A 21,958-nucleotide genomic window follows, 5' to 3' on the forward strand; every position below is an offset into this window, starting at 1 on the left:
TTTTGAGGGGAGTGGACTGTTTAGAGGAACAAACCAGCAAAATGCCTATGCCTGGCCAAGGTAGCCATAAACACATCCAGGCAGACAGAGTTTGAAGGGGGTCATGCTTTGGTTAAATCCACTCTCCAGTGTCCCTGGTGAGGGAGGACACACATATGCCAGTGTCTGCATATGTAGGTAGGAGGAGGTAGGGTTTGAGAAACATATCAACCATGATCAAATGACAAAGCGAATTCACTGGGCCAAATGGCCGAATTCTGTTCCCGTATCTTATGGTCTGATTGAAGTCTTTGGTGACAGCTGAGTGCTGGGGAATAAGAAGGGGTGACTGGGATGGGCATTTCCTTTTGATTTTTACTTACAATAATGTGGCAGTATCCATTTCAAAGCATTGGTAATTCTTTTATTTCTTAACAAAGCAGTATAAGGAAATATTTAGTGACACTGATCATGGGTTCCAGACTGAGGAGCCAAACATTTGTAATGCTTCACTTTGTGAAAAAAGCTAAAACAAAGTAAAGGTTGACTCCAGGTCTTATCCTCGACCAGTCGGCTGTCAGAAAATTAACAACCACCACCTATGCACAATGGCAATTGTATATACAAGTTGCAATGTGGCAAATCATCAAGATTCCTTTGGCAGCAACTTCCAATTCGGTAAACTCAGCCACCTGGATGGACAAGGACAGTGATGCATGGGATACAAGTTCCCTTCCAAGCCACACAGTATCCTGACTTGGAACTATACTGTTGTGTTTTTAAAAATTTTTTGATAGGATGTGATATTACTAGTAAGGTCAGCATTTATTTAACCTTAAACTTAGTGGCCATTTCAGAGGACTACTAAGAGTCAGCTATATTGCTGTGTTTCTGGGGTAATGTATTGGCCAGACCAGCCAAAGACAGCTGATTTCCCTCTCTAAAGAGAAGGTCACTAGCTCCAAAACATGGATCTTGCAATTGTACTGTGAATATGTCAACATAAAATGGACTGCTGTAGTTAAGTAATACAACTCATCAAGGACAGTTAGGGATGGGAAGCAAATGCTGGCTTTTACCACTGCCATTCTCATACCACAATTTTTTCTTTGTTTTAAAATACCTAATTTATGTGCATTCAGTTGTGAAATTACATTCATTTCTTTGCTTTGACAACTTCAGGGATGAAAACAAACTGTTGGCTTTTTTGAATAGCATAAGAAACATGTGAGATACCTTTAAGGAAATGCACTCCTTAGGAATAACTTTGTATGCTGGAAATGTGGGAACAACACTGCCCCTTCCCACACCTAATATCCTTCCCTTACAACCCTACACCAACCGCACATCCTCTTTAAATCTGATTATGTTTGATTCTCTGTAGAAAGTTGAGATGTTCTGAAAAGTGGATAACAGTTGTATTATTTTAGAAAAACATTTCAAAAACATACACTTCTTGGCTATTTTCATTAAAACTAAAAAATTGTGCATTGTTTACATTTTGTTTTTAATGTTTTTTTTAACTTGGTGTCATGCTTTGAAAAAAATTCACTCTATCAGTTACAATCTGCAAAAACTTTGCACTGCCATAAGTAGTTCTTTCCCTATGTGTTAAGATAGTTTAAGAAAATAACTTTAAGATTGACAGTCCAATAGTTTGCAAATGACCTGCCTAATTCTAGAATAGAATGATTACAACGCTTTATTATTCCAACAGGCCCTTGTTATTAGGAAACTGTTAGAGTATGCCCAGGCCCCACAGTCAAACCTTCAATATGGGCTGCTCTTAGTCTTGGGCATTTTTACAGCAGAGCTGATACGTTCATGGTCATTTGCTCTGACCTGGGCTTTAAACTATCGAACTGGAACTCGACTCCGTGGAGCATTACTTACTTTGGCCTTTGAAAAAATACTTAAACTACGAAACACAAAAGATGTGTCAATTGGAGAAGTGAGTATTGCCTGTATTTTACTTATGAAAGCATTTTGTATTTCTATTGATATTCATGAGGTAAAGAAGCAACTGAAACAGAATTGTCTGCAGAGAATCATACAACGAAATCTTTCTCACTTAATACCACATGATCATATCCAAGACAGTCAGGAAGCATCATTCAGCATGAGCAAGCCTGTAAAATTTTATCTCAGCAACTCTGTCCTTGACTTGGTTTAATGTTAAATTGTAACTCTGCTTGAAGCTCTGATCCTGACTATTATGTATTCCTATGCATCATTTCTAGTATAATATAAAACAAAATGAGAAGATAGCTATTGCAGAGATAAATTATGAATGAATAAGAATAAGCAAAGAAAGGAAGTTTCAAAGTATGGGTCAACCTGTGGCAAGCAGTAGGTCCCTCCCACTACCCTTCAACCATTCCATAAAATCTAGCCTTGTATTTCAATATATAGATTATTGCAAATTAATGGAATTTAAAATGGAACAGAGCAAATGGAAGGGGAAAGAAAATTCACACTTTCTACCTACACTTAAAATGAATAGAGAAGGCTGTAAAGAGCATAGGTGGAAAATGGGAGATGATTAAATGGTTTATAACTCTTGACATAACAGAAGACATTTGGGAAAAATTATAATCATAGTAATAAGGAAAGCAACACTGGAGGTCAGGTCACCCAAAAGCCTTTTAGTCAATTTCCTAATCACCAAGTCCCACGTTTCTAAAACTACTGTCTTTTCAAACCACTACCATATCCTTGCCACAGACTGAAAATTTAGAAATTCTTCATCTTATTTTTGAATTTATTCATGGTATTAGGACTCAATAGATTCTTGTCTTAGTCATTGCCTCTTGTGCCATCCACGTACACCCAATACTTCTCTAATAGCAATTAATCATCCCTCACTTCTTTTATTCCTTCATTGGTGATCATTTGTTCAGCACTCGTACACCTACTCCATGGATTCTCTCCTCTCAGCCTTGCCTTTCATGTTCCAACATTTTGTTTTCTTGTGTGTCATAACCTCTGCATTTTCTTCTTTCCTCAAACTTAACATCCACTAAATCCCCAATTTCCAGTTCAGATCTTAACAGCTATTTCAATCACTAGAGTTTTCAATACTATTCAGTTACACAAGGTAGTGTAAATAACCTGAACAGAGTCTCTTCATAAATTTGTTGCAGGATAGAACATTGAATTTTTCATTCTCTTTCAGCTGGTGAACATCTGCTCAAATGATGGACAACGTCTTTTTGAAGTGGCCTCTGTTGGTTCCATGTTGACAGGAGGCCCCCTTGTCGCCATACTTGGAATCACCTACACTACATTGTTCCTTGGACCAACTGCCCTACTGGGATCAGCTGTTTTCATTCTGATCTATCCATTGCTGGTGGGCATTGTACATAGTTAATTTCTTTCCTACATTTTTCATGAGTTAGATTGAGGAGGAATTTAGATGAAAATAATAATGAAACAGTTTTTTTTCTGTTTACATTTCACTTAGAGTTATTATAACAAAAAATACAATGGAATTAAGTTGGGTAGTAGTTTGCAGTACCCTTTACAATCAGAGCTATAATACCCTAAGTGCATGATAAGATAACTCTGTCCAGGTAGTCCTCACTTAAAGTTGTGGTTGCATTCCTTTGAAAAATATGATTAAAACAATGACTAAGTACCAAAGGACTTTAAGTACCTTAAAGAAGTGGTTAGTGAGATGTTTAGTAAGATGGTTGATGCATTGGTTTTAATTTTCCAAAACTTGCCAGATTAAGAATAGGATCTATTTGATTACAAAATAGCAAACATAATCCTTTATTCAAAAAGGAAGGGAGATAGCAGGCAGGAAATTGCAGGTCTGTTAAGTAAGTATCTGTCAAGGTGATAATGTTAGAAACTTTTATTAAAGATATTAAAGCAGGGTCTTCAAAAAACAATAAAGATAACCAGGCAGAGTTGATACAGTTTTATGAACTGTAATCACGTTTAACTAATTAAATGGAGTCTTTGAAGAAATAGAATGTGTTGTAAGTAAAGGGGATCTGGTGGATGCACTGTACTTAGATTTCTAGAGGACATTTGATGAGATGCCACATCAAAGATTATAGTGAAAACTAAGAGCTCATTGTGTAGAAGGTAACAGAGGTTTGGCGAGCTACCAGAAGTCATTTTCTCTTTGATAAGATGTAATGAACAAGACTGATCAATGCTGGGGCCTTAACTTCTTACAAATGAGTTGAATAACTTAAAAGAAGGGACCAAAGGTATATTTGCTAAAATTTCTGATGACACAAAGATAAATAGAAAAGTAAGTTACAAAATGGACATAAGGTTACAAAGGGATATAGAAAGTGAGTGTGCAAAAATCTGGTCAATGGAAGAAAATATAGGATTGTAGAGCTCTGAGATGCAAATAGATCGATGTGACTTTGTGCAATAGTTGGGGAAGATTAGAATGCAGGAATAGCAAGTAATATGGGAAGCTTAATGAAACAATACTTCAGTTATACAGGACAATGGTGAGACTGTATCTGGAGGACTGTATGCAGCATTGTTTCCTTAATTAAAGAAGGATGTAAATATGTTGGAAGAAGTTCAGAGAAGGATAATTGGATTAATATCTGGAATGGGTGGGTTGTCTTTTGAGGGGAGGTTGGACAAGAAAGACCTCTATCCAGTGCAGTTTTGAGGACTAAGAGGTAGTTTGATTGAAACATATAAGATCCTGAAATGTCTCGACATGAAAAGGATATTTCATCTTGTGAGAAAATTTAGAACCGAAGTGTCACTGTTTAAAAATAAGGGATAACACATTCAAGTTAGTGATGAGAAGAAATTCCTGAAAAGGTGATGGAAGTAGGGTATTTTGTTACTGGAAGTTGGTGGGAATATACAGCCAATAGGATGATAGCTTTCTGAGCTTTCTTTACCGTAGCAGACTCATTGCCATCACATGCTGGATATTTGTGATTCATATTTGCTCTCTCTCTTTGTCTCTTTCTCTTTCATTTCCAACACTGGATCTCTCTGAAGTAGTTCACTTCAGCACTGGCCCTCTCTTGGCAATTAGTAAACAAAGCTGGTGCTAATGTTAGCATAGAAATAGAGAAGCGTGAAGGAAATGGAGTATAAAAGAACAGCGTTAAAATGAAAAAAAAATCAAGGAAATGTTACGGCGGCACAGTGGTTAGCACTGCTGCCTCACAGCGCCAGAGACCCGAGTTCAATTCCCGCCTCGGGCAACTGTCTGTGTGGAGTTTGCACATTCTCCCCGTGTCTGCGTGGGTTTCCTCTGGGTGCTCCGGTTTCCTCCCACAGTCCAAAAATGTGCAGGTTAGGTGAATTGACCTGGCGAAGTTGTCCGTAGTGTTAGGTGAAGGGGTAAATGTAGGGGAATGGATCTGGGTGGGTTGCTCTTCAGAGGGTTGGTGTGGACCTCTTGGGCCTAAGGGCCTGTTTCCACACTGTAAGTAATCTAAGGTAATCTAAATGAGTGCTACCATCTCCTGTATGTTTTCTATTTTCCATTTCTTGAAAACACTTTCTGTTCTGTTCCAAGCTTTCCCAATCAATTTCCTTTTCATTGATAACCTGCCTCTTCCAATGTGGACCCTTCCTACCTTTCTCTAGTTCTTTTTCTCAACTTTCTATTTCTTTATTACAATGTAATAATATTGTTAAAATAAATCTACATTATGCAATTAGAAATCACATTTTTATTGTTCTTGAATAATGAATTGTTATGAGTTGGTTTAAAAGTTTAAACTTGGGTTGCATGAGTTAATGTAAAATAAATGATACTTGTAATACAGTTGATAATTAATGATGAATGTTCCTTTTGTCAATCTTGGGAGACTTAGCAGACAGCAGCCAATGATGTAGAAAATAAATAAAATGAACATATCATGACACAACTAATTGAGAATGATGAAAGAAGAAAAAACGCTGTTTATGGATTATTTAATTTCAAATGCGAACAATGAAGATTTCGAAAGAAATACATGCTTTCCAAATGCAATGGTGTAACATTGGAAATGCAAAATCAGAAATAATTACAAATGACAACATTTTAATTTGATTGAACCTGACAGGAAATATTGTAAAACAAATCTAACACTATGTTTAACACTGGAAATGTTTGCAAATTTTCTGCAGTATAATATCCTAAGTCCAATTGTTGTTTACTTACATCCCAAGCACTATAATTTGATGATTTATTTAGTAGTTGAAAGAAATTTCAATGTTTTCAAAGTACTTTAAAAATATTTTTGCACAATTTTTGTTCGCTTCCTGTCTGTGTAATAGATCTAGGATGAAAGAAATTACATAGTAAATGAAATGTAGAGGAATTTCCACATACATCAGGAAGAATAAGCCAATCCAGCTTTCAAGCATACTATCATAAGATTATGTATGATCTTATCATGGCCTGAGCTCCAATTTACTGCTAGCCCAGCCCCTTCAGAAAACTTAAGTCCCTTGAAGATCAGTTATCTGTCTTGACTCAATTGAATATACCAAATCACCAACTACCACTGTATTCTGACATAGAGTCATAGAGATGTACAGCATGGAAACAGACCCTTCGGTCCAACCTGTCCATGCCAACCAGATATCCCAACCCAATCTAGACCCACCTGCCAGCACCCAGCCCATATCCCTCCAAATCCTTCCTATTCATATACCCATCCAAATGCCTCTTAAATGTTGCAATTGTACCAGCCTCCACCATATCCTCTGGCGGCTCATTCCATACACGTACCACCCTCTGCGTGAAAAAGTTGCCCCTAAGGTCTCTTTTATATCTTTCCCCTCTCACCCTAAACCTATGCCCTCCAGTTCTGGACTCCCCCAGCCCAGGGAAAAGACTTTGTCTATTTATCCTATCCATACCCCTCATAATTTTGTAAACCTCTATAAGGTCACCCCTCAGCCTCCGACACTCCAGGGAAAACAGCCCCAGCCTGTTCAGCCTCTCCCTATAGCTCAAATCCTCCAACCCTGGCAATATCCTTGGAAATGTTTTCTGAACCCTTTCAAGTTTCATAACATCTTTCCAATAGGAAGGAGATCAAAATTACACGCAATATTCCAACAGTGGCCTAACCAATATCCTGTACAGCCGCAACATGACCTCCCAACTCCTGTACTCAATACTCTGACCAATAAAGGAAAGCATACCAAACGTCTTCTTCACTATCCTATCTACCCGCGACTCTACTTTCAAGGAGCTATGAACCTGCACTCCAAGGTCTCTTTGTTCAGCAACACTCCCTAGGACCTTACCATTAAGTGTATAAGTCCTGCTAAGATCTGCTTTCCCAAAATGCAGCACCTCGCATTTATCTGAATTAAACTCCATTTGCCACTTCTCAGCCCATTGGCCCACCTGGTCCAGATCCTGTTGTAATCTGAGGTAACCCTCTTCGCTGTCCACTGTACCTCCAATTTTGGTGTCATCTGCAAACTTACTAACTGTACCTCTTGTGCTCGCATCCAAATCATTTAAGTAAATGACAAAAAGTAGAGGACCCAGCACCGATCCTTGTGACACTCCACTTGTCACAGGCCTCCCATCTGAAAAAAAGACATAAAGAATTCCAAAGATTTACCATGCTCCAAGAGATGAAATTCCTCCTTGTTTCTGGCTTGTATGGGAGACATCTTATTCTGAAACCATACCACATAGTTCTCTCCTTATTTACACTGCCAAGCCCACTTTGAAGCTATTTCCTGTTCTTTCACTAGTCCTCTAATCATGCTAGTATATTATGAACAAGAATCTGAATTCATCTTGTGTTGAAAGCCTGTACGTGCCACTTTGCTAAATGCCTTTGAAATTCAAAGACACTAATTACACTTACTGCTTCTCTATCTACCCAGTTTTGACATCCTTGAAGAACTTTAATGAGAATGTGAAACACAATTTTGCTCTCAGAAGACAATGTTGAATCTGTGTATTCGTATTATCATATTTTTAAATGGCCTTTTCTATTTCCTTAATAATGGATTCCAGATGATAATGTGGCTGTCTGTCATTTCCTGTTTTCTTCCTTTACGAATAATGGTGTTACAGTTGCAGTTTTCCAGTTGGTTGGAAATCAACAACTAATAATCTATCTCTGCAATTATTTCTTTTTCATAGGATGCAGACAATCAGGTCCAGGGAATTTGTCAGCCTCTAATACTATTAATATTTCTAGTCCTTTTCTCTAGTGCTAGTGTTCTTTTTCTTTAAGTGTTTCCTCCATTTTTTCCCCTTATAAAGAACATGCAAATAGTTAAGGTTATGAAGAAAGGAAGGATCATGTGTAGGTATTGCCTTGAGTTTTCCTTCAGGGGTATTTCATCTGATGTGGTCATGCTTATGCTAGCCCTTGCAACATAAGAAACTCCATATTATACTATTGAAGAATCTGACAAACATTTATTATAGTTAACCATTGTATACAAGTATTACATTCTCAGCACATAAGTGTCTGTGCTATATTAAGCTATTACGTTACGTCGAGCAGTATGCTTCTAATAGCATATCATGTTTCAAGTAATCTAGGAGTACGATGGAGTGCGAGACCTTCATTCTCTCCAGTTACGTTTTTTGATACAGTGATGACATACTGGAATACTGGATCATAAAACATTACACAACAGTTTCAAAACACCACCTTGTATGTCAAGTCTGAAACTTAGGCCACTAAGGGCCCAGGGAGTCAATTAGCTCATTTAGTTGACAACTGTTTTGCAGTGCAATGTAATGCTAACAGCGTGGGTTCAATTCTCGCACAGGCTGAGGTTGCCATGAAGGACTCTCCCTCTCAACCTCTCCCCTCCCCTCAGGTTAAACTACCATCAGTCATCTCTGCATAATGAGCGAGCAGCCCTATAATTTGGTAAGACTAGAAAATGAATTGGACTCACCATATAAAGTCAATGGTCACAACAACAGGTTAGAGGCTAAGAATCTTACAGCAATTTACTTAACTCCTGACTTCCCAAAGCCTGTCCACCATCCACAAGACATGAGTCAGGAATGCGATAATATACTCCCCACTTGCCTGGATGAGTGTAGCTCCATCAACACTCAAGAAACCAGACACTATCCAGGACAAAGCAGCTTGTTTTGCACCACAAACATTCAGTCCTTCCACTACCAGTGCTCAGTAGCAACAATATGTGCTATGTACAAGATGCACTGTAAGATATTCACCAAGATTCCTTAGACAGCACTTTTCAAATCCACAATGACTTCTGTCTGGAAGGAGAAAGTCAGCAGCTATGTGGAAACATCACCACCTGCAATTTCCCCTCCAACCCACTCACCAGTCAGCCTGGATGAATTGGACTGAGGGGTCTTTTTCCAAGCTGTGTAATTCTATGACTCGATGATTCTATAAGTGCCTCTGAACAACTGAACACCCAGGGAATGCTCAAGCAAACTCATCATAGTTTAATTATTCTGCACCCTACATGCTGAGTTTTCCTATCTGTGGTTGGGGAGGTTGAGACTTTTTACATAGGCATTATTTGTAAGGTATTTAATTGTAGGCATTAGTTGTAGCCATTAATTGTAGATGTTACTATCCACAATCTTATGATTCATATAAATGCCCATTCCCATTTAATACATGATTGTAGGAAGATGAAGATTCTACCGGAAGTGTCTCACTCCCTTATTCATTCACATGCTCTTTGTTTCTCTGGTGTTTTTAACGCTTGTTTCCATTGTCTGCTGCAAAAATCATTTACATTATCTAACCATCTACTATTTTCTTTTTAGTAGCTTATTGCCATTTCATTGCTATTTCAACCTTATTTTGATCCATTTTCTTTTTCCCTTCCCATGCTATTGATCTGTTTTTTCCCCCAAAAATACATGTTGATGTCAATTTTTCAGTTCTGAAAAGGAGCCAAGTTTGATCTTGTCTTCTCACCTCAGATACTGACTGACCTGTTGTGTGTTTACCAGCACTTCCTGTTTTTGTTGCATGTGAATAATGGTTTGTTTATCAAATGTTATTTGAGGCTTAACCTTTTCAGTACTCGAGTATTGTTCTCACCTTTACATGTGGCTACATGCCTGGTTGCCATTTTTATCAACCAAGTTTGCTGAGGTAGCAATCTCATGTGATAGGAGGAAGTGAGGACTGCAGATGCTGGAGATCAGAGCTGAAAATATGTTGCTGGAAAAGCGCAGCAGGTCAGGCAGCATCCAAGGAGCAGGAGAATCGACATTTCGGGCATGAGCCTTTCTACAGCCCTTCTTTCCTGAAGAAGGGCCCATGCCCGAAACGTCGAATCTCATGTGATAGCACAAGTAATGTATGTGCTTAGAGGACATGGTTATAAAAAAGAACCAAATACTTACTTACTTCCTTATGGACTTATCACCTTAGCTTCATTCCTGTCTTCATATTGATGGCAATGTTCTTTTCTCCTCTTTTCCCAGATGTTTATGTCTAGGTTGACAAGTTATTTCAGAAAACAATGTATTGTCATCACTGACAGTCGTGTGCGCCTGATGAATGAGATTCTAAACTACATCAAGTTCATCAAGATGTACACCTGGGAAAAATTGTTTGCTGAGAAGGTTCACCGTAAGTTTATTGTGAGAACCAACGGTTTTTTAAAAAAACTTTATTTTCAGTGTTTCTGGTGTATTCTGTTCATCTCTAATTATCCCGCAGAGGCAGTGCATTTATTGGTTTGGTAAAACAGCATGATATTGAGGGGATGATTACACATCAAGCATTTTAGTGCACAGTTCTGATCGCATATAGATCAGATTGGGTAAGGCCAGAAGGATCTTTTTCTGAAGGAACACTAGTGAAACAGTTGAGTATATTTTTTGATAAAAATCCTACAACTTAAACAGCTGGATCACAGAATTCGATATCATAATCACTGCATTACGAAGTCAGAAGTCACACAACACCAGTTTATAGTCCAACAGGTTCATTTGAAATCACAAGCTTTCAGAGCGCTGCTCCTTTGTCAGGTGAAGTCACTTTCATTTGGTGTTGTGTGACTTCTGACTTTGTCTACATCAGTTCAACACTAGCATATCCACATCATGACAACATTATGATGAAACTTAGTTGTACTGAATTCTGTGCTTTTAACAATTTATTAATAATATTCAACTTTATCAACTTTATACCCTTTATATAGAAATGGGATTGTGTAGCCTTGCGGAATGTATCACAGGATTTTTTCATGCAAGGACCTTTTTTGATACAATGGATGTCGTATCTGTCCATGATGTATTTTGCTGTATCTTTTTAGTATCTTTACTTACTGGTCTTTCTTACACAAATCTTAAATCTTTATTATGCTTTATAATATATTCTAAAGCAAGATGGTCTTCTGATTCACTTCAAAACCTGCCCCAGTGCCATTTCAAGTTTGATTGCTAAACATGTTTCAATAGACATTCCACTTATAGGAAGGCTAGAACTAGTGGGTGCAGTTTAAGGGTGGTGGCTCAGTGGTTAGTGGATGTAAGTTTGCTCACTGAGCTGGAAGGTTCGTTTTCAGACATTTCATCACCATACCACGTAACATCATCAATGAGCCTCTGGTGAAGCACATGTGTTATGCCCCGCTTTCTATTTATGTGTTTAGTTTCCTTGGGTTGGTGATGTCATTTCTTGTGTTGGTGATGTGATTTCCTGTTCTTTTTCCCAGAGGGTGGTAGATGGGGTCTGAGTCGATGTGTTTGTTGTGAGAGTTCTGGTTGGAATGCCATGCTTCTAGGAGTTCTCCTGCATGTCTCTGTTTGGCCTGTCTTAGGAGGCTCACTGATGATGTTATCTAGTATGGTGATGAAAAGTCTGACAATGAACCTTACAGCTCAGTGAGCAAACGTACATCCAGAACCTCAACCTGAGTTACAAATCTTTTCAAAGCTCTGTAATTAGTACTGCTGTCTCAGGGACCCAGGTTTGATTCCAGTCTTGGGCGACTGTCTGTTTGCATATTCTCCCTGAATGAATTTCCTCTGGGTGCTCTGGTTTCCTCCCACAGTCCAAAGATGTGCAGGTTAGGTGGATAGGCCATGCTGTAGTTTTCAGGGATGTGTAGGCCAGCTGGGTTAGTTGTGGGCAATGCAGGGTGAGAGGGATAGTGTGGGTCTGGGTGGGATCCTGTTTGGTGGGTTGGTGTGGACTCAATTGTCCAAATGGCCTGCTTCCACACTGAGGGGATCCTGTTAATAAGAGGCCTCTTCTAAAGACAGAAATTGGGATTTTCTTTGTCACCGGGATCATTAACTTGTTCATAGATTCATAGGTTGACATGAGGCTGGCATAAGGTTGACACCAGATAAATGTTTTCTCTTCTGGAGGTGACTAGAACTAGAAGATGCATTTTAAAAATAAGAATCTCCCTTTTAAGTTGGAAATGAGGAGAAGTTTTGTTAGTCTGTAGAATTTTCTTCCTCAGAAACAGTAAAAGCTGAGTTATTAAATTTATCGATTTTTAATAAGCAAAGAAGTTGAGACTTGTGGGAGTGTGGCAGGCCTGTGGAGTTGAAACCATAATCAGATCAACAACAATGTTATTGAATAATGGAGCAACCTCAAAAGGCCGCATACTCTGCTCCTGCTGACAAATCTTATGTTCCCACAGAGTACATTGCACCATGTTGGAGGTATGGGTACGTGCTTGAGCAGAGCTTGGCATGGAGAGAATAAGGTATTACATGAGATGACATAGGTGACATAGTTTGGCATGCATGGAGCATGGAGTGTGTGAGTTGATGAGGGATTGTGAGGCATGAGGACTGGAGAGATGTTTTATGCTTTATTCATTTTAAATTTGTAGGGCTGAGATATGTCTTAAATGCAGCTTGTTTCTGCATCTGGCATCCTCTCGAGATCCACTACTCGACTTCTAATGTAGCGTTTTTGATCAATAGTTTAATGATCTGGCAGCCATTTTTTAAAGGTCAGATATATCAACAGCTTAGTAAGCACTCATCAAGGATTGATTAACTCTTGTGCATTAGTTTCCTTAGAACTGTAAACATATTTAAGTTATGAAGTAGATGTTCCAGAAAATCAAAGATTTCTGTGTGTACAACTTGCAAACTCATGGCAGACATATTTGCAGTGTTGTATATACATAGCGCATGGAGTCCTTAAAGGCAACCTCTTTTACGGGCAGGATACACATACAACATTCCCCTCCTTTTCCAAAGAAAGTTTTAACTGTCAACAATAGCAACTCAGGCTATGAATATTTATAATGGATAGGCAGAGATCATGTTGGTAATTTTATCTCAGTCTGTTGTTCCTGTTTGTGTTATCAAATGCTTATTTCATGGATTGCATTTGCTGTTCCAGAATTTGCTTATCCGGGTTCATGATAGCCAGCTTTTGTTCCAGATTGACCACCAACTGATCACATTTGTCAAGCTACTTCAATGGTTCAAATCTTCTAGCTTATTTTGAAGCTTCTGGTTTGCATTTTGGATTCTTTTATTTCTGTAAAGGTTGTAGCCTTCTATTGTTCCAGCACATTATCATAACCTTTTCTAATAACTGTCCAGTCTCTTCACAACTTTGTTTCCTTGGAATTCTTTTTGAAGTCTTGCCTTTTCTCGTGTATTTTATTTCGATTTCTACTTTGTCCTGTTATTTTCTTTTACTTCTGTTATTTTCTTTGGTGGCATTATTTCTGAAATGACTATCTCAAGAATGGTCTTCAACTCCTGTGTATGTAACTTGCAACCACATAACAAACTGGCATGCAGAGTCGTAACATATTGTACACACAGTTCACGGAGTACTTAAAGGTAAACTCTCTTAAAGAATCAAGTTAAAACTTACACAACACCAGGTCATAGTCCAACAAGTTTATTTGGAAGTAAGTGCACTGCTCCTTCATCAGGTAGCTGTGGAACAGGATCATAAGACACAGAATTTATAGCAAAAGATTAGTGTCATGCAACTGAAACGATCTACTGAACAACCTAGATTGTTGTACAGTCTCATCATTTAGAAGGGGTTGCAGGTTTCAGTTCATTAATATATAAATCCCAGAACTTCTTTTAAGTCACATTCTCAAGATAACTTAAGGTTGTATTAAAACAAAAGTGACATCTCAGCTCAGACAATGCATTAAAGGTGTAAGGTTAGAATCTGTCTGTGTCCCAATCATGAGTTAGACTGGTTCTATTTCCAAAGTAGGAATTTATAATATTTATATGGATTGGCTGCCTGCATTGACTGTCTGCCGGTTGTGCACTTTTTGAGCAAAATAGAATGTATCAGCAAATACAATTCTGCAAATGCAAATTTACCCCATAGACTTGTATGTGTGTGCATGAGAGAGAGAGAGAGAGAATGTGCATGAAATATTTTTATAAAACCTTAAGTTATCTCAAGAATGTGACTTAAAAGTTCTAGAATTTATATATTAATGAACTGAAACCTGCAACCCATTCTCAAAGATGAAAGACTTAACAGCAATTTAGGTTTGTTCAATATATCATTTGACTTGCGTAACTCTGTAATCTTTTGCTATAAATTCTGTGTCTTATGATCCTGTTCCACAGCTACCTGAGATAGTCATTTCAGAAATAATGATGAAGGAGCAGCACTCTGAAAGCTAATGCTTCCAAATAAACATGTTAGACTATTGCCTGGTATTGTGTGATTTTTAACTTAGTTCACCCCAATCCAACACTGGCTCCTCCACAACATCTCTTAAAGTTGAGGCATGTGTACAACAGTGTTTACAGAGTAGACACTTAGTGTCATTTAGTAGGGAAGCAGACCCTTCAGTCCAACCAGTCTATACTGACCATAATCCCAAACTAAACTAGTCCCATGTAAGTGCAATTGGCTATTATTCCTCCAAACATTTCATATTGATGTCTTTTCAACACTGTGACTGTACCCACATCCAACAGTTCCTCTGGAAGTTATTCCACAGCAATCCACTCTCTGTGAGAAAATTGTTTCTGACACCAGAGGGAGAATGGAATTTTCCACTGTCCAAATTACTATAGGATGTCTGGTTTTGTACAGCCACCTATTTACATCCCCACTCGGTGTTAAGACTGATTTCTTTTTATTATTCATTGTGCCAGCTATTATCTCAAGCATTTATTTTCTGAAAACATTTGGAGGGATCACTGATGCTAAAGTAAATGTGAATGTATACATACTTCAGTTCTATGAAATGTTATTGAAATATATTCAAGCTGAGTGTAAACATCTTAAAAATAACATGGAGAGAGAACTATACTTATAATGCCTGATGCAACATCAAAAGTTTTAAGACGAAGATTTGGCAATAATGTTCAGCAAGTTTGTTCCTTTTTGAAACTATTTATTATCTTATATATTATTCCAAAAACTTGTGTAATTATATAATGAATCAATAAGTACTCCAGTTAATTTATTTCAGAAGTTTATCATACTTAAATTTGAAAAGAAAGTTCCAATTGATTTCTTGGTCCTAACTTCATCACCTTTAACTTCTGAACCCTGAAACTCTTATCAACTGAACGTGTTTTTTTTGGATCATTTGGAAATGACAGTTCATTCTGTTTTCTTTTACAGTGATCAGAAACAGAGAGAGACATTTTCTGGAGAAAGCAGGCTATGTGCAGAGCGTCACAGTTGGAGTAGCTCCCATTGTGGTTGTAGTATCCAGTAGCTGCACATTCACCCTTCACATGGCAATGGGATATGATCTCACTGCAGCTCAGGTTAGCACAATCACAGTCCTGATTAGTAGAACTTTAAGACGGCCTGCATTTTATAAGTGCTTTTCATGATGTCAAAATATCGCAAAATACTTTACTGATAATGAAACGTTCCAAATATTTTCGCTGTAGGAAAGATGATGCCAATTTTTCATACATTAAGGTCCTATATGTAGCAGTATAATAATTAGATTTTTTTTTAGATTAGATTAGATTACTTACAGTGTGGAAACAGGCCCTTCGGCCCAACAAGTCCACACCGCCCCGCCGAAGCGTACCCACCCATACCCCTACATCTACCCCTTACCTAATACTATGGGCAATTTAGCATGGACAATTCACCTGACCTGCACATCTTTGGAGTGTGGGAGGAAACCAGAGCACCCGGAGGAAACCCACGCAGACACGGGGAGAACGTGCAAACTCCACACAGTCAGTCGCCTGAGGCGGGAATTGAACCCGGGTCTCCGGCGCTGTGACGCAGCAGTGCTAACCACTGTGCCACCGTGCCGCCCATGACTAGAACATTTTTTTTAATGTTCATTGAGAAGTAACTGTTGTCCAGGACCTTAGAGATACCACTCTTGCTCTTCAATAAGATAATGACATTGGTCCTTTAATGTCACCCATGGGGAGTATATCACATTCAAAAGATGGCACTTCCATCAGTGCAGCAGTGCTGTGGAATTTGCCAGCTATATTTTTGGATTCAAGCGCCTGGAATATAATTTGAGCTCACAACCCTCTGGCTTATTTACAACAGGCCTACCAACTCAGCCACAGTAGTAACCCAAATAATATCTGGTAATGTGGTAACTTCTTCAGCTCCATGCTTAATCCACAATAACCAAAAAAAAACTTATGATTATGTAGTAATTGGAACCAGGTAGACCTCATTAGCTGTAAAGTTCTTAATTGGTGTTATTAACCTAGGCCAATCAGGAAAGCCTTGGCTGACCAATATAACCAGGACATTAGAAGGTCCTCGGTTGAGGACTGACTTAAGAAAAAACAGGAGAGGGAGGACTAAGCACTACTGCTGTTTGGCGGTAGTGTGGAGGTTTAGATGTCAGAATAAATCTATGAAAAATAAATATAAACAGAAAATTAGAATCTTCTCAGTTGAGGACTGACTCCAAGGTGGCTAGCCATAGCCAGTGTACTATGCACTTGTACGTAAAGGATGACTTGGTGGTGGGACCCAGCTTCTATGCAGTTATTTCAGATTAGTTAGCCAACAATTGAACCCATACTTTGATTTTACATATGTGACATTATATCCTTAGCCATGACCTCAGTGAAATTTGTACTTTTGAAGAAACATAAATACGTCTAAATGGCATCAGGTCACATGATGGGGAATCTGTGTGGGTGGAGTTGAGAAATCACAAAGGCAAAAAAAACATAATGGAAATTATGTACAGACCTCCCAGCAGGTGGCCAGGACCAGGGTCGCAAGCTGTACAGGAAATAGATAGGGCATGTCAGAAAGGCAAGGTCACGGTGATCATGGGGGACTTCATTATGCAAATGGACTAGGTGAAAAACATTGTCGGTGGATCCAAAGAACGGGAATTCATGGAATGCTTACAGGATGGCTTGTTGGAACAGCTTGTGATGAAGCCCACAAGGGAGCAGGCTATTCCGGACTTAGTGCTATGGAATGAACCAGACGTTATAAGAGATCTTAAAGTAAGGGAACACTTAGGAGGCAGCGATTGTAATATGGTAGAGTTCAGTCTGCAGTTTGAAAGAGAGAAGACAAAATCGGACGTAATAGTGTTGCAGTTAAATAAAGGTAATTACAAGGGCACGAGTGGGGAACTGACGAAAATCGACTGGAAGCAGAGCCTAGTGGGGAAGATAGTAGAGCAACAATGGCAGGTGTTTCTGGCTATATTTGAGGATACAGTACAAAGTTTCATCCCAAAGAAAAGAAAGATTATCTGGGGGGTGGGGGGAGGGGGGAACTAAATAGCAATGGCTGACAAAGGAAGTCAGGAAATGTATTAAAGAAAAAGAGAGAGCCTGTAAAGTGGCCAAGAGCACTGGGAAATCAGAAGGTTGGGAAGACTATAATAACAGAGGATAACAAAGAGAGAAGTAAGAAAGGAAAGGATCAAATATGAAGGTAAGCTAGCCAGTCATATTAGGAATGATGGTAAAAGTTTCTTTCAATACATAAGAAACAAGCGAGAGGCAAAAGTAGAAATTGAGTTGCTCCAAATTGATGCAGGAAAGCTAGTAAAGGGAGATAAGGAATTAGCTGAAGAACTTAATAAATATTTTGTGTCAGTCTTCGCATTGGAAGACATGAGTAATATCCCAACAATTAAGGAGAGTTGGGGACAGAGTATGGTAGCCATTACAAAAGAGTGCAAAAAAAGGTGAAAATGTCTAAAAATTGATAAACCTCCTGACCCTGATGGACTACATCCTCGAGTTCTGAGGGATGTGGCTGAGGAAATAGTGGATGCATTGGTTGTGATTTTTCAAAAATCACTGGAGTCAGGGAAAGTCCCAGTTGATTGGAAAATCACTGTTGTAACCCCCTTGTTTGAGAAAGGATCAAGACAAAAGATGGAAAATTATAGGCTCATTAGCCAAACCTCGATTGTAGGTAAAATTCTAGAATCCATTGTTAAGTTTTCTAAGTTCTTGGAAGCTTAGAGTCAGATTAGAACAAGTCAGCATGGATTTAGTAAGGGGAGGTCGTGCCTGACAAACCTGTTAGAATTCTTTGAAGAGGTAACAAGTAGTTAGACCAGGGAAACCTAGTGGATGTTATCTATCTTTTGATAAGGTGCCTCATGGGAGGCTGCTGAGTAAGGTGAGGGCCCATGGTGTGCAAGGTGAGCTACTGACATGGATTGAGGATTGGCTGTCTGACAGATGGCAGAGAGTTGGGAATAAAGGTTCTTATTCAGAATGGCAGCTAGTGACAAATGGTGACCCACAGGGTTCAGTGTTGGGGTCGCAGCTGATCACTTTACATATTAATGATCTGGATGAAGGGACTGGGGGCATTCTGGCGAAGCTTGCCGATGATATGAAGTTAGGCAGACAGGCAGGTAGTACTCAGGAGGTGGGGAGGCTGCAGAAAGATTTAAACGTGTTGCTGGAAAAGCGCAGCAGGTCAGGCAGCATCCAAGGAGCAGGAGAATCGATGTTTCGGGCATGAGCCCTTCTTCAGGAATGAGCCATTTTCGAAAAAAAGAATACAGGCATGGACTATTTTCTAAATGGTGAGAAAATTCATAAAGCTAAAGTACCAAGGGATCAGGGAGCGCTCGTCCAGGATTCTCTAGAGGTTGAGTTGCAGGTTGAATGCGTGGTTAAGAAAGCAAATATAATGTTGTCATTTATCTCAAGAGGGTTGGAATATAAAAGCGGCAATGTGCTTCTGAGACTTTATAAAGCTGTAATTAGGCCCCATTTAGAATACTGTGTCCAATTTTGGGCCCCACACCTCAGGAAGAACATACCAGCACTAGAGCGTGTCCAGCGGAGGTTCACACGGATGATACCTGGAATAGGCCTACTATACGATTTAATGGCTGAGGGTCCTGGGATTGTATTCCTTAGAGTTTAGAAAGTTGAGGGGAGATCTAATAGAAACTTAGAAGATAATGCGTGGCTTAGAAAAGGGTGGACGCTGGGAATTTGTTTCCATTAGGCGGAGAGACTAGGACCCATGTGCACAGCCTTCGAATTAGAACAAGCTCAATTTAGAATGGAAATGAGGAGACATTTCTTCAGCCAGAGTGTGGTGGGCCTGTGGAGTTCATTGCCACGGAGCGCATTGGAGGCTGGGACATTAAATGTCTTCAAGGCAGAGATCGATAATTCCATGCGAGATCAAGAATTTAATGGCTATGGGGAGAGTGCGGGTAAGTGGAGTTGAAATACCCATCAGCCATAATTAAATGGCAGAGTGGATTTAATGGGCTGAATGGCCTTACTTCCTCTCCCATGTCTTATGGTCTTATCTGATAGCTGCCAATAGCACAATACTCAAATTGTATATATTGTGCACAATATATAATATATACTCTCTCAATATTGCTCTGCAATGACTTGATGTGACTGAAGATTCACAGACCCTAATGCTTTACCTGTCATCTTGTGCTGGGTGGAGCAACATCCTGACCCTTTAACAACACCCATTTTTGCCAGACCATCATCGCAACATTCATTATAAACATTTTCTCCATTTTGGGGATTGAGTATTGACCAGATGTTTGACATATGTGCCATGAGTTAATTTGGATCTAAAAATGAACCTTGAAAAGAATCCTTTGATCTAAGCTTATTCTAACAAACTGTTCTGTCTGAAATGTCTAACTTATTCACTTTTTCATTTGCTAATTGATAACCTCAATACCATTTTCAATTTTACTACTAATTGTGATACTATTTTCTTTAATGTCTGCAGGCATTTACCGTTGTTGCAGTTTTTAATGCAATGACCTTTGCCCTAAAGATCACACCCATATCTGTAAAAGCCTTGTCTGAGGCATCCATTGCTGTGGGCAGATTTAAGGTACAGCTTTAGTATTACAGTGTAAAATCAGTTCATCATGCAAATGTGTATATATGATTTCTGAAATATTTAAGCGAGTATAAAGCTGAAAGCTGTTTCTTTATTATGGATGCTTGCCCCAAACGTTTTACTACATTGTTAACTCATAGATGTAGGTAGATCAAAAAACCCTGTCTGTTTTAGTACATTTTTGCTTGCATGCTATAACAAGCATATACAATTAAAAAGGCATTTAATTGTGAGAAAGTTACCGAGAAATCAAAACTACTTTGTCCAAAAGTGATGGAGGAGGGGGGAGATGTAGAATTTGATACCACAGTGGGAATCATTAAAATGAATAGTATCTGTATCTTCAGAGTGCACTTGGTAAACCATAAGACATAGGAGCAGAAATTTGGCTATTCAGTCCTTCAAGTCTACTCCACCATTTAATCATGGCTGATAAGTTTCTCAACTCCATTCTCCCACTTTCTCCCTATAACCCTTGATACTCAAGATTCTGGATTAGTGGTGCTGGAAGAGCACAGCAGTTCAGGCAGCATCCAACGAGCAGCGAAATCGATGTTTCAGGCAAAAGCCCTTCGTCGATTTCGCTGCTTGTTGGATGCTGCCTGAACTGCTGTGCTCTTCCAGCACCACTAATCCAGAATTTGGTTTCCAGCATCTGCAGTTATCGTTTTTACCTCCTTGATACTCAAGAACCTATCAATCTTAGTCTTAAATATACTCAATGACCTGGCCTCCACAGCCTCCTATGGCAATGATTTCTATAGATACACCACTCTCTGGCCAAAGAAAGTTCTCCTCATCTCCGTTCTAAAAGGTCTTCCCTTTACTCTAAGGCTATGCCCTCGGGTCCTAGTCTCTCCTGCCAATGGAAACATCTTCCCAACATCTACACTGTCCAGGCCATTCAGTATTATGTATGTTTCAATTAGATCCCCCATCATCCTTCTAAACTCTGTTGAGTATAAACCCAGAGTCCTCAAACATTCCTCAGATGTTAAGGTTTTCATTCCTGGTGCCATTCTCGTGAACCTCCTCTGAACACGCTCCCGACATATGGGGCTCAAAACATTTAAGAAATAATGGAATAGAGGATTATAGTGATTAGGAAAGACAGGAAGAGTATCACTTGACCATATTCTTGTCTAAGCAGTGCTACAAAGTCAGCACTGCTGCTTCACAGTGCCAGGGATCTGGGTTCAGTTGCCCCCTTGGGTAGGGGACAAGATTGGGTGGGATGCTGTTCGGAGAGTCGGTGAGGACTTGTTGTGCTGAATGGCCTGTTTCCACACGTTAGGCATTCTATTCTATAGAAAACAATTGAATGTATGGAAAAATAACATTAAAATCCTAATTTAGTAATATGACTAATAATTTTTCAGCTTAATGCCTGGCTCCTTTTTCAGTGAAATGTCATATAATGGCACCCCAATTATCCACTAATTCCCATTTTCAAGCAGGTTCCTTTCTTATAGTAGATTATGGAAGTTCTCCTGAAAACATTCAAGCATGCAAGCAATTTGTGTTTTTTTCAAAAGTTAATGCATGTGGGTGAGCTATTGTTTTTGCAGCAACATCTGTGGCTTGTAAGTCATGTCTGTTGAACAGGACAGGTGTTAGATATAAGGCATTCATTGGTTTAGGTGCTGAAGTATAATGTCATGCCATTCATATGGGATGCTCAGATCAACTGTTGATGTTTAAACGTGAATCTAAGTAGGAAGGACTGCCAGCATTACTTTGGTAACCACTTTGAA

The 21,958-nt window shown here is 39.0% G+C and overlaps 1 protein-coding gene across 4 annotated transcripts in view; it reads left to right on the top strand.

Annotated features, from left to right (window-relative positions):
* The window catches only part of LOC140495844 (ATP-binding cassette sub-family C member 5-like), a 190,835-nt gene that overhangs the window by 49,314 nt on the left and 119,563 nt on the right, over positions 1-21,958 (top strand). For all 4 annotated transcript variants that reach the window (XM_072595007.1, XM_072595008.1, XM_072595009.1 and 1 more), the window contains exons 6-10: positions 1,697-1,930; positions 3,155-3,328; positions 10,385-10,532; positions 15,507-15,655; positions 20,088-20,195. In XM_072595007.1, the coding sequence (XP_072451108.1) occupies positions 1,697-1,930; positions 3,155-3,328; positions 10,385-10,532; positions 15,507-15,655; positions 20,088-20,195 (813 nt within the window). The remainder of the gene's footprint in view (positions 1-1,696; positions 1,931-3,154; positions 3,329-10,384; positions 10,533-15,506; positions 15,656-20,087; positions 20,196-21,958) is intronic.

The sequence above is a fragment of the Chiloscyllium punctatum genome, chromosome 25, assembly GCF_047496795.1.
Source record: "Chiloscyllium punctatum isolate Juve2018m chromosome 25, sChiPun1.3, whole genome shotgun sequence".
Classification (NCBI taxonomy): Eukaryota; Metazoa; Chordata; class Chondrichthyes; order Orectolobiformes; family Hemiscylliidae; genus Chiloscyllium; species Chiloscyllium punctatum.